This window comes from Ascaphus truei, chromosome 6, assembly GCF_040206685.1.
Source record: "Ascaphus truei isolate aAscTru1 chromosome 6, aAscTru1.hap1, whole genome shotgun sequence".
Classification (NCBI taxonomy): Eukaryota; Metazoa; Chordata; class Amphibia; order Anura; family Ascaphidae; genus Ascaphus; species Ascaphus truei.
The window spans coordinates 95,270,784-95,284,774 of NC_134488.1; the positions used below are offsets into that span (position 1 = coordinate 95,270,784).

A 13,991-nucleotide genomic window follows, 5' to 3' on the forward strand; every position below is an offset into this window, starting at 1 on the left:
CTATTAGCTTGGCGTCATTACACATTACCTATAACGCTTTATATAATTAATATTATCATAAAAATACACAAATATATCATACATCAGCATAAGATAATACACAATGCATATAGCATAATCCATATCTAAATGCCAAAGGATGCATAATAGTATACACTCTATATGTGACTCAATATGTAAAAAATAGATATACCATAAACATGCATAAATAATATCGGATCTGGTCCCAGATCACCTTGATCCAGGATGCTGCTATATCCTGGCTTTTTTCCTATTGCTCTGGTTCTACAGGGGCAGTGTCCTTATCTATGGGCCTGTCCCTGCAGCAACCACAAGCTACACAGGCGAGTCGGGGGCCTAGCTGGGGCCTAGGGGGTCTCTGGCCTAGTGCAGGTGCCACAGACACCTGCACATATACAACCTACCCTATCTGCATTCCAGCTCCGACTGGCGTTGTCCCTGAAGTGCCAAATGTATCAACTGCAGTCCTCCGTGAATGCTGCAGCCCTATTGGCTTTGTCCTGGCGCCTGACTTGCTGCCCCTATGCATGCTGGGGGCTGTAGACCCCGCAGAGCCTCTATTTAATGGCCATTTTGCGCGCCTATTCTGTGACGCGTGGCATCTTGTGTATGCGCAATCGCGACCAAGTATGCGGCTCCCTGCAAGGGGAGCCATCAGAGCCTCCGGCGATCCACTCACCGCTTTACACCCCCTGCAGTGTCATCCGCACCTCGCCTTGGTGCACGCACACAACCGGAGGTAAGGGGGCCCAGGGGGAACACTGCTATACTTGGTACCTACCGGCCGCAGAGGGTCTTAATCTGGCATTGCTGGTCCTGAACATCTTATGCCCTTTCTGGTCTCTCACTTACGCTTTCACGGATCTCGGTAACCACCCATTCTCTCCTCAGCAAATCAACGTGCATCACCGTTTTTTGTTTTGCTTATACGCGAATTGCTACACTGCAACATTGTAATTCCTGACTAAGATAAATCTGCAAAACACGTTGTGTTGCTCAGGTCGCCAAACCTGTAAGTGAGATAACATAAGTGAGACGGGATAACTTATGCCCACACACTGAGAACATTGGTGACTTTGGAAGCCATTGTTTATACAGTATATAGTGCTGGATTTTCATTATAAATTTGTGAGTGAATTATTATAGAGCCTTTGGATTTCATTTGTTTTTACAGAATTACTACACTATATTCCATTTCTCACCTCGTCGTTGCATTCCCAGTTGAAAGAAGAATTTTGGAGGAACTAACTGGACGGTTCTGTCTGGGTCGGAGCAGCATCCACTGTCGCCGGAAATAAGGGCCAATATTATCTTTTGATTTATATTTCTAACGCTACATGATTAAGTGCTTGCACCGAAACGTTGGATCTCTGTGAGTGTGTTCAGTCATGAAATTACTCTTTTGCATTAACTTGTTTGAATCGCTTACTGGTGTGCATGTCCCCCCCCCCCCCACCCCCACACACACCTCCCTCCACCTTTGCTTACTACACTGCTGCCCTGACTTTTTCTAACCTGTAGCACTCATGCCTTTACCTTTTGATTTTCTCCCCAACTACTAGGGGCATTGGTTGCAATGGTCCTGATTCCCTCTCTTTGAGCTTGACTTTTACATTACATCAAACACATTTAGTACTGTATAGAACAGATTTATGAGATCATAGGGGGGGGGGTTACGCACTTAGTTTGCTAATGATAAAAAATGTTTTACCTATTTATTATTAGTAGTATTTGTAACATTAATAAGATGCATTCATATTCATAAGTTGTAGGTTTGTTTAGACCTCTTATCTCCAAATAAACCAATTGATTTAGAACTTTGACATTTTCTTTTTTCAGCTCCTGCACTATATTAAGCACGTCCGGTTTACAAAAAATAATGGTGAAGAGGTGTTTTATGACTCAGCTGGCAATGCTCCTGGCATTTATGAAATAATGAATTGGCAGATTACACAAGGGGAGACCTTGCAATTTGTGAAAGTTGGTAGTTTTGACTTCACAGCCACTGTTGGACAGGTCCTCATTATTAATGAAAGTGCAATTTTATGGAATGGAGCCAAAAGAAAGGTGAGATAACTCTGAAACTTTATATTGCATGTCTGATGAATGGGTCATTTGTATATTATTAATTTCCTGAATATTGTTTTAGACATTAATTTAGTCATAATTGTTGAATTTGCTTTGGGATTGTGGCCCATAGATTGTAAACTCAGTGGGACAGGGACTCCTTTTCCTAATGTTTACTTTTATGCCGGTAACACTTATTCCCATTATGTCTCCTATTATTATGCCACATGCCTTACTTCTCTGAATTGCTATGTGCATGGATGGCGCTATACAAATAAAGATATACAGTAGAAACATACATACTGTAGATACATACATATTTACTAAGTGGTTCAAGGATGACACTGTGGCCCATTCAAGTGTCTCGTGGAATAGCACAGCTTAGTAACTATATACCAGTGTGTCAAAGTCATCTCAACCATATATAGTTACATAGTTACATAGTTACATAGTAGATGAGGTTGAAAAAAGACTTCCGTCCATCAAGTTCAACCTATGCTAAATTTAGACAACAGATACTTTATCCCATATCTATACTTACTTATTGATCCAGAGGAAGGCAAACAAAAAACCCCATTAAGGGGAAAAATTAATTCCTTCCTGTCTCCAATAATTGCCAATGGGATTAATCCCTGGATCAACATCCTTCCCATGTATACTTATTTGGTATATCCCTGTATACCTTTCCCATCTAAAAAGATGTCCAACCTTTTTTTGAACAAATCTATTGTATCTGCCATCACAGTCTCCATGGGTAATGAATTCCACATTTTAACTGCCCTTACTGTAAAGAACCCTTTCCTTTGTTGCTGGTGAAATTTCCTTTCCTCCAACCTTAAGGGATGGCCCGAGTCCTTTGTACTGCACGTGGGATGAATAGTTCTTTTGAAAGCTCCTTGTATTGTCCCTGAATATATTTGTATATAGTTATCAGATCCCATCTTAGATGCCTCTTTTCTAATGTAAATAAATCTAATTTAGCTAGCCTCTCCTCATAAGTTAGAATGTCCATCCCCTTTATTAATTTGGTGGCTCTTCTCTGCTCTCTCTCTAGTTCCATAATGTCTTTTCTTAGGATTGGTGCCCAAAATTGTACTCCATATTCAAGGTGTGGTCTTACTAATGCTTTGTAAAGGGGCATAATTATGTTTACTTCTCTTCGATCAATTGCTCGTTTGATGCAAGATAAGACCGTGTTTGCCTTTGCAGCTACTGCATGACATTGGGCACTATTGCTAAGCCTGCTGTCTACAAGCACTCCTAAATCCTTCTCCATCAAGGATTCCCCCAATATATCTCCATTTAATTTGTAAGTCGCCTTTTTATTCTTGTATCCCAAATGCATAACCTTACATTTATCTGTATTAAACCTCATCTGCCATTTACCTGCCCAAGTTTCCAGTCTCTCCAAGTCCTTCTGAAGAGAAATTACATCCTGCTCTGATTCTATTATCTTACACAATTTAGTATCACCAGCAAAGATGGAGACTTTGCTCTCGATCTCAAGGTCATTAATAAACAGGTTAAAAAGGAGGGGTCCCAGTACCGATCCTTGAGGTACTCCACTCACGACTTTAGCCCAACCTGAAAAAGTTCCATTTATGAAAACCCTCTGTTGTCTGTCCTTTAACCAGTTTTCAATCCAGGTGCATATATTATTACTAAGTCCAATTTTCTTTATTTTGTACACCAACCTCTTCTGTGAAACCGTATCAAAAGCCTTTGCAAAATCTAAGTAGACCACATCAACTGCATTACCCTGGTCTAAATTCCTTCTTACCTCCTCAAAGAAACAAATAAGGTTAGTTTGGCAAGATCTATCCTTCATAAATCCATGCTGACTATTACTAATAATTTTGTTTTCCATTAGGTATTCCTGAATTTTATCCCGTATTAAACCTTCAAGTAGTTTCCCTACTATTGAAGTCAGGCTTATAGGTCTGTAATTCCCCGGGTGTGATCTAGCTCCCTTTTTAAATATATTCACCACATCTGCTTTACGCCAATCTTGTGGTACTGAGCCTGTGGAAATGGAGTCCTTGAATATTAAATATAATGGTTTTGCTATTACTGAGCTTAACTCCTTGAGAACTCTTGGATGTATGCCATCGGGGGCCAGGTGCCTTATTTACTTTAATTTTTTCAAGTCGCTTATGAACTTCTTCCTCAGTTAACCAATTGGTCATTAATATGGAGGTTGTGGCTTCCTCCTGTGGCGCTACTATTGAACTTGATTCTTCCCTGGTAAACACAGAGGCAAAGAATTTGTTTAATACTCTGCTTTTTCCTTATCTACAATAATATGCCTACCCATCTCACACTGAAAGGGTCCTATATTTTCTTTTCTCATTTTTTTGTTATTAAGGTACTTAAAGAACTTTTTAGGGTTGACCTTACTTTCTATTGCAATCCTTTTTTCATTATCCATTTTTGCTAATTGAATTGCCCTTTTGCAATTTTTGTTGCATTCCTTATAATTCTGATACGATGTCTCTGTCCCTTCTGACTTAAAGAATCTAAACACCTTCCTCTTCTTGTCCATTTCCTACCCTACCTGTTTATTTAGCCACATTGGTTTAGACTTATTTCTTTTATACTTATTACCCAAGGGTATACACTGATAAGTATGCTTTTCTAACAATGTTTTAAAGAGCGTGGGAACTCAATCCCTACTCTGATTGGCTACAGTACCATGTGACATGTTTTCATTGACGTCACATCCTTTCTCCCCCAAGCCTCTGTCACATGGTATACTAGAGCCAATCAGAGTAGGGATGGAGTTCCCACGCTCTGATTGGCTACTGTACCATGTGTGGACGGCCATGTGTCTTTTAATGACGTCATCTTAAAGGCAATTGAAGCAAAGCCATTGTGATTGGCTGTGCTTTCATTGCCTTTAAGTGACGTCATCATTTTTATTTTTATCGGCCAAAACACATGGTTTTCACGGCCCAATCAGGACCGTGGGAACCATGACGAAAATGTGACGTCATAGGCCTTTAAAAGCCTATGTCGTCTCATTTTGAAGCCAGACACCGTGGAGGAAGGACCTCCGGAGAAGAAAGAAGACCAGGGCGTGGCCGAAGGCGGGAAGAAGACCCCGCCCGGAAGAAGATAGAAGAAAGAAGAATACAGATGAAGATGGATTACAAATAGAATACCTGTGGATTGATTTGGATTTTTAGATTAATGTTTATTTTTTTATGGTTTATTATTTTATGGGTTCCTGTGCCTGGTGGATTGGTTCGTGAGTAAGCTGCGCAACGGGAGTCGGTGGAGCCAAGTAATGGTAAGTGAACTAAAGAAATGTATTTTATTTAACTTGTTCATTTTTTTAAAAGGTTTTTTAACATGTGTATTTTTTTTTGTGGTATATCATTTCTTGCCATACATACATACTATGTATGTATATATGTCTAGAGAGATATATACATACAGGGTAAGAAATGATGTTGTTTTAAAAGCTTGATTTGATGTGTTTTAAATTAATTTGTCTATGCTGCTATGCTTTATTGTGAGTTTAAAGTATTTTAAAATTAGATAGATGTAATCCATGGTATTGTATTGTGTGTTTGAGGGAGGTCAGGGCTAGCCTCGGTTTTAAAGTTTGTTTTCTGGTTGGTACTTATATTTTTTCACATGCTAAATTGTTCTGATCCAGGCGTGAATTAGTTAATTGTTTCATTGTTCGGGATGGACTGTTAATTGTTTAGGGATGTAAATAATGATTGCTAATTGATTTTTGTTTACTTGATTGGTTGTAATGTATTGATTGGAATTTGAGGTGTTTCATTGGCATTTGATGATTTAGATTGTAAGATCAGTTAGGATTATTAAAGGAAATTCATTGTAATGTAGTGTGTCTGTGTGGAGAAGTGTTATTTGTAGGACAGTATGGTTTTGATAACCCTTCTACATTTATTTGTATATTGGTTCATCATGTGTGTGTACAGAGTGTAAGGGGGTCACCCCCGGTTCCCTTGATTTTCCTTTGCCCCCTGCTTTACCCCGGTGGCAGTGGGGGAAGGGGACAACGACTTCTCCCGGCGGGCACCGCCCTCTTGGTTTTGGTGCGTTTCGCCCATGCGCAGTAAAGATCGCGCACGCGGTCCCCATAGAAAAGAGCTTTGTCAAAGACTACAATTCCCACCAGCCTCAGGGGACTGCACTTTCACCTTTGTCACAGGCAGCATTGAAGCAAATAGAGCTGGCAGATTCTCATGCTGCAGAGTTGCAACAATGTTGTGTGCAGACAGGGTTTTTGTCAGCTGGAGCACGCTAGCAGTTCAGAGCGAGGAGCAGACAAGGGAAGGAGGTAGGGTACAGGAGTCAGGGACTCCCTGTACTAGGCCAGCACCCCCTGGGCCCGAGATAGCTCTGAGTTACCCTATTATAGTGAGTGTTGCCAGGGACTTCCCTAGAGTAAGGGACCCTGTCACTCAGGTTTGCCAGTTGGAGCCGGGAAGCAGAGGGGGAAGGAAGGGTGCAGGGAGCGAGTGAAGCTCCTGCACCGTGTAAGGTCCCCCCACATTCCAGGTAGGCCCCAACTCCCCACCAGAGGTAGTGGGTAATTGCTAGGGACGCCCAAGATAGGGACGTTGCCCTTAGTGAGGTGTATGGTGCTGTCTTGTCAGAGTCACGGCTGTCAGTGCTGTGGAGTCTGACAAGAAGGCAAAGGGGTTTCTGCAGCACGGTTGCTGCAAGCACTCAGTAGATGGTAGCGCGTAGCTTCCCCATTAGTCAGTTGTTAGTGGGAGTCAGGACTGGGAAGAGTTAGGGGAGCGGAGCAGGCTATTAACCCCTTAGGTCCCAGATAGGTTCTCACTCCCCAGTTTGTGGTACTACAGGGACAGGCCCTAGGTTAGGGATCCTGTCACGTTAGTGCCAAGTGTTAGTTAGAGACTCAGCAGATGCTGCGGTTCCTGTGAAGCGGTTCGGACCCACATTGGGGTCCACAGAGACTATTTCAGAGTGGGACCGCCCTGGCGGTCCGCATGTCAGGAGTTCGGTTGGAGGATGCAGAAGGAGTCATCGCACGACTGACCCTTTGTGAAGCGTTGCTGATCCGAGTACCGGAGTGCTCGGCAGGTACCTACAGTTCTAAGTGCACCAACTGCGCAGTCACCCACATTCTCTCCAAGAGTGCGGGACATTGGGTGGGATTCTCGGGACACTGGGTGGGATCACCTAGTGTTGGGGAAGTGTCCTGCGCGATGCAGTAAGTGTCTCCTCTAGAGAGGGACACAAGTTATATGATGTTGCCGTGATATGTTGTTTTGCAGGAGGAGTAAAGTCACTATTTATTATATCTCACCGTGTATGGGATTATTGTGTTTGTCCTGCGAGGAACCACTCCCCCTCTGGTGGGAGCCATCGCAGGTGGAGGCGCTGCATCGTTGTAAGTGAGTACCCCTAGTATAATTGCCCCAGGTTCCCCGTGGCGGAAGCTCAGCCCTCCTGTGAGTCAGCAGGTAACGCACCACACACCTATGGTAACACTGTATGTTTCTCCGCTCCCACAGTATAATCTGCGATTGGGGGGGGGAAACCCGTTACATTTGGAGGCGCTGCTGAGAGAGGCCTGGGGTGCCCTGTTTCATTTTTTTTCAAATTGCCCAATTCATATTTTTCACCATGTGCGTAAAGTCCGGACACGAGGTCCTCGTCTGGGCCTTGAGGATAGATAATCTTAGTCCCCGCCGGGTGGTGGCCTTAGAAGGTGTTCCCGCCAATATATGTGAAGAGGAGATCTATGAGTATATGCGTAAAATCCCCGGATGGCAGCACACTCTCCTTATAGATATAGAGCCAGTCTCCACGTCCCCGTGGAGATCGCTGCTTTTTGTAGTGACACACTCAGAAGATATCTGCATGTCCGAGGCACCGTCTGTGTTGTTTATGCCCGGGGGCCCCCCTGAGGGTTTCCCTTTAGTATATGCTGACCCCGCGCCATGGCAACTTTCTTCAAGTGAGCCGAGTGCACGTGGTACCGCGCTCAAGGTGCAGAATGATTTTGCAGAAAACCATCCGGGACTGGCGGGAAAATCAGAGCCCCGCCCCCGCAATGTGAGTGACTCAGTGCAGAGACAGAGCCACTCAGTGATAGAGCACACTCCTCCTTTAAATTCCACCAGGGGGAGTGAGCACAGTGAACAGCTATCAGACACTTCTGTTCACCAGGAGGAGGAGGAAGGCACTGTCGTAGACATGGAATATTTTCTTTCTGAGCAGGAAACAGAGATAGACTGTCAGGGGATACACCCTAGTGTGTATGTGGCCTGGCGCGCGTCCGGAGTAGATTCTCTTCTCTTCATGTGCTCCTGCCTGCAAGAAGCCCACGCTCAGGGAGCCCACGTGGCTCGGTTACGCCTCGACTTCAGGACCATCGAGGTGGAAGGAGAAATGGGCATACAGTGTTTTAGACCCACTTGCGACTGTTCTAGAGAGGCATTGACATGAGGGGCCTATTGTGAATGTTGCGGAGTGCAGTTATTGAAGCCTAGTCTACCCCAGCCTGCCGGCCCCATAGAGGACGAGGAGCCGGTCAGTATAGCTAACCCATCTACCCCTCTCATAGACATTTCAGAGGGCCAGTGCGCCCAAGTGAACATTCTAGATCCGGTTCCAGAGACAGGAGAATCACAGGGTAAGGTGTATATACCCCCACCTTCTTTTAGTGAATCCAGTGACCAATCACTCGTGGTGATGCGCCTGCCGGCGGACCACTCTACTGCCATCATCGAACCTACTAGTTCGGCGGATACAGAGCCTGATGCGGGCCCGTGTGCCCTAGTTGCAGTGCATCCAGATGCTGTGGGCCCGTGTGCCCTACAACGGCCAGTCCGGCCTACAGAGGTACCTTCGGTCCCAGGCTTGGGATCAGTACCTGTTGACGACGACAAGGGTGAGTTGACTGCCCCAGGGGTGTTGGGTGTGAGCCTCCAGGTGACCGCGGAGCACGATAGCTTCTTAAGTCTGGACACCAGGGCGAATGGCTCCACTCGACATCGCGTCCTGGCGGAGGTGTCCCCCCTAGAAGATAGCTGTCCCGCAGTACGAGTGGACCAGTACCTACCGCCTATCGTTCCAGATGAAGAGAAACCCATCGCAAGCCAGCAGAGTGGTAAGGAACCCCCTTGCTCCCCACAGGCTCCAGTGGAGGTGACCGTGAAAAATGCTCCAACTACCGTTCATGCGGAGCAGAAGAATGTAGCTGGACATCCAGGTGTCAGCACACATGAACCGAGTGTGAGCCCGTGCGCTCTGACTCAAATGGTCCCAGGACTGGGATCCAACGCTCCCGAGTTTCACGCCAGTGAGTGGACTGTCCCAGAAGTGTTGTGGACAGGTCCCAAGACAGCTGAGGTGGGAACTGACAGCGTCCCCGAGGATCTGTTGGCCACCGGGAATCACCGCAGTGGTAAGGTATCAACCCTTTACCCCTTGCAGGGTGAAACAGAGACTTTGAGAAAATAGATGTTATCCATTTCGTGCTTCCCAGTGGAAGCCTCGCAAGTTCGTAGGGACAAGGACTGTGTAGGGAAAGATTCAGGGAGACTGGCCTCCTTTAAGCCCAAAAAGGAGCGCCTCATTCGCCAGGTAGTGGACCGCGGGAAAGGTCCTGGCCTCCTGGCCTACCGCATCCATGCCGCGGATGGCCGGGTAAAGGCCTGGTTAAAGGACACTGTGCTATTCCTTCCACCAGGGGGAGGAAGTAGCGAGGAACCGGTGACTGTCACCCCAGAGTGTGCTCTTCAAGAGAATTTTCTGGGGGAGGCTCACGGAAGCAAAAGTGAGGTACCCCCACATGATCAGTTAGGGGCACCCCACAAATGGTCTCAGCAAGCAGCTAACACTCAGCTGTCCTCGGGTATTACTGTATGTGATATGCCATGTATCAGTGATGTTACAGTCAATATGTTATGTTGTACCGTTTATGCAATGCATTTTTATTGTGTAACTTTCTGTAATGTGATGCTGTTCTCCAAGCGGGGCCGTTGGTATTTTCACAAGGGGGAGAGTGTAAGTCAGTCACCCCCGGTTCCCTTGATTTTCCTTTGCCCCCTGCCTTACCCCTGTGGCAGTGGGGGAAGGGGATGGCGACTTCTCCCGGCGGACACCGCCCTCTTGGTTTTGGCGCGAGCTTCGTCCATGCGCAGTAAAGATCGCACACGCGGTCCCCATAGAAAAGAGCTTTGTCAAGGACTACAATTCCCAGCAGCCTCAGGGGACTGCACTTTCACATTTGTCACAGGCAGCATTGAAGCCAATAGAGCTGGCAGATTCTCATGCTGCAGAGTTGCAACAATGTTGTGTGCAGACAGGGTTTTTGTCAGTTGGAGCATGCTAGCAGTTCAGAGCGAGGAGCAGACAAGGGAAGGAGGTAGGGTACAGGAGTCAGGTTCTCCCTGTACTAGGCCAGCACCCCCTGGGCCCGAGATAGCTTTGAGTTACCCTATTATAGTGAGTGTTGCCAGGGACTGCCCTAGAGTAAGGGACCCTGTCACTCAGGTTTGCCAGTTGGAGCTGGGAAGCAGAGGGGGAAGGAAGGGTGCAGGGAGCGAGTGAAGCTCCTGCATCATGTAAGGTCCCCCCACATTCCAGGTAGGCCCCAACTCCCCACCAGAGGTAGTGGGTAATTGCTAGGGACGGCCCAAGATAGGGACGTTGCCCTTAGTGAGGTGTATGGTGCTGTCTTGTCAGAGTCACGGCTGTCAGTGCTGTGGAGTCTGACAAGAAGGCAAAGGGGTTTGTGCAGCACGGTTGCTGCAAGCACTCAGTAGATGGTAGCGAGTAGCTTCCCCATTAGTCAGTTGTTAGTGGGAGTCAGGACTGGGAAGAGTTAGGGGAGCGGAGCAGGCTATTAACCCCTTAGGTCCCAGATAGGTTCTCACTCCCCAGTTTGTGGTACTACAGGGACAGGCCCTAGGTTAGGGATCCTGTCACGTTAGTGCCAAGTGTTAGTTAGGGACTCAGCGGACGCTGCGGTTCCTGTGAAGGTCCACAGAGACTATTCCAGAGTGGGACCGCCCTGGCGGTCTGCGTGTCAGGAGTTCGGTTGGAAGATGCAGAAGGAGTCATCGCACGACTGACCCTTTGTGAAGCATTGCTGATCCGAGTACCGGAGTGCTCGGCAGGTACCTACAGTTCTAAGTGCACCAACGGGCCCTTAGTGTAACTGTGACTGCGCAGTCACCCACGTTCTCTCCAAGAGTGCGGGACATTGGGTGGGATTCTCGGGAGACTGGGTGGGATCACCTAGTGTTGGGGAAGCGTCCTGCGCGACGCTGTAAGTGTCTCCTCTAGAGAGGGACACAGGTTATATGATGTTGCCGTGATATGTTGTTTTGCAGGAGGAGTAAAGTCACTATTTATTATATCTCACCGTGTATGGGATTATTGTGTTTGTCCTGCGAGGAACCACTCCCCCTTTGGTGGGAGCCATCGCAGGTGGAGGTGCTGCATCGTTGTAAGTGAGTACCCCTAGTATAATTGCCCCAGGTTCCCCGTGGCGGAAGCTCAGCCCTCCTGTGAGCCAGCAGGTAACGCACCACACACCTATGGTAACACTGTATGTTTCTCCGCTCCCACAGTATAATCTGCGATTGCGGGGGGGGGGGGGGAAACTCGTTACAAGTATATACTGTATATATATATATATATATATATATATATATATATATCTGTATATATATATATATATATATATATATATATATATATATATACACAGATATATATATATATATATATATATATATATATATATATATATATATATATATATATATATGCTGTATATATAGTTGCATGATGAAGCCACTGTACAAATTCATGGGTGAAGGGTGGGTATCGGGCCAGTGTGGCTTAACCCCTTAATCACCTTTGCGGTTATTATCTGATAAGGTGTTTAAGGGGTTAATTGATATCTGAATGTAATTGCAATGTATTGGCTTTGTATTGGCTATGTATTTTGTGGGCAAGACAAGGATGTTGCTGGCGACGGACACTTCGTATTGATGAGGTCAGTAGTACTTTATATAATTTAATATGCTAGTTAATGTTTTTAATAATGGGCAATTAATCTATTATCCATATCTGGATAATAGTTATTTTGCACATTATTGTACTGTAGGTGTTGGGGGGGGTGTATATATTGAATGTATAGGCCAGGTTTATTTTTTTTACATTCAGGTTTTGTTCCGTGGTTCTGCGTGGGACCTCTGGAGACCACCTGCGGGTCTCCTCGGGTATCCCTTGGGTATCAGGCTGGTGGTTCCATGGGTGACACATGCGGGGATGAAGCGGTGGCCTCACATCTGTGGGGGCACCGCCGACCCGTAGTCTGCGGGGATGAAGCTGTGTGGTCCCACTTCTGTGGGGGCACCGCCGACCCGTAGGTGCGGGGATGATGATGTGTGGTCCCACTTCTGTGGGGGCACCGCGGACCCGTAGTGAGCACTCGTGAGTTCCCCAGATCCCCGTGGGAACCACCCGAGGCCCCGCAGACACCTGTGGGTCTGACCTCCGCGGGCCTACCGTGGGGACCCAATTGTGGCCCACTGTGACCCAAGGAGACCACCTGGGGGCCATGGTGCTGGCGGGACCCACCAGCAGGCCTCCAGAACCTGTTTAAAAAGGGCTGCTGGTACCCTGTAGGTCTGTCCAGGTGCCCCGCCAGCCCACCGTGGGCTTCGCGTGGGGCTGCGTTATGAACCCTGTATGTAAAAGAATAAATCATGTATTTATGGGGGGGCACAGGGGGTGGGTAATGTATTTAATAAATAGAATGATGTTTATTGTGGGTCACTGTATTGTTTTTATTGTGGGTACTGGGGGTGGAGGGGGGTTTTCCCCAACGGTATGTGGGTAGGCCTCCCTTGTGGGTACTGGGTGAGGGTGTTTAGGCCTCACGGGGGGGGGCTAGTGTGGGAGGGTATGTAGGCATCCCGAGTGGTGGGTGAGGTTGGGTTAACCCCTTAATGACTGTAGCAGTTAATAACCGCTATGGTGATTAAGGGGTTTGGGGACATTACTTTGTATGTTTTAATTTTTGTCTCTGTTTTGCAGCAGCGGAGGGGCCATGTGCAGGTGGGTAGTGGGTAGTGGTTGTGGGTGTAGTTATTTACACGGGATCCCCCTCCCCCTCCCCACATTTACATACAGTACACTGCACTCACAGAAACGCAGGCAGGGAAATTTAACCGACACAATAGGGGGAGGGGGGCTTACACAGATTAGTCAAAGCAGGGAAGTTTAGCAGACACCTCATAAAGGGGTCTGTATCTCGGGGAGCAGGGGGTCCCCAGACCAACTCGGTTCAGCTCCGGAGACCCTCTGCACATGTACACTATGAATAAAAATGTATTTTAAATAATTTTTAATGTGCCGATGTTTGCGCAGAGATAGCAGCGGATCTCTCTCTGCTGCAAACACATCTCGCCCCCGCCGGCCCATAGTATCATTGATGTGCATATTAAAAACACATAAACCGGCGCCTCAAAGAAATAAATGTCTGACCGAATATAGTCCAAGTCAAAAAGCTGGGATGAGTTCCAAGGAAGTATCTTCAATGTAGTCTCAGACAAACAAACATATAATACGACAACATAGAAGAAAAAAAGAAAAAAAAATCATAGTGCAACTAAAAACAAAAAATCACTGATAAGGTATGCAAAATAAGATAGCAGTTTAATACAATGAATAAAAATAAATATAAAAACAACAAACACTTGATTGTTGGGCAAGAAACACTTATAAGGCAATGGCATCCAGTGGGGCTAAAATTAAAACCTTACTTACAGCAAGGCTGATATATGTAAGCCTGTAGCACAATGTCACTTGGCACTCCGAAGCCTGGGAGGGAGATGTCACAGTTCTACCTCTGGAAGCTCCACACCGCT

General features: G+C 46.4%; 1 protein-coding gene across 1 annotated transcript in view; it reads left to right on the forward strand.

Moving 5' to 3' along the window:
• Positions 1–13,991, forward strand: part of LOC142497426 (vomeronasal type-2 receptor 26-like) — a 90,629-nt gene that overhangs the window by 60,101 nt on the left and 16,537 nt on the right. Inside the window, exon 4 of the mRNA XM_075605200.1 lies at positions 1,861–2,088. Coding sequence (XP_075461315.1) covers positions 1,861–2,088 — 228 coding nt within the window. The remainder of the gene's footprint in view (positions 1–1,860; positions 2,089–13,991) is intronic.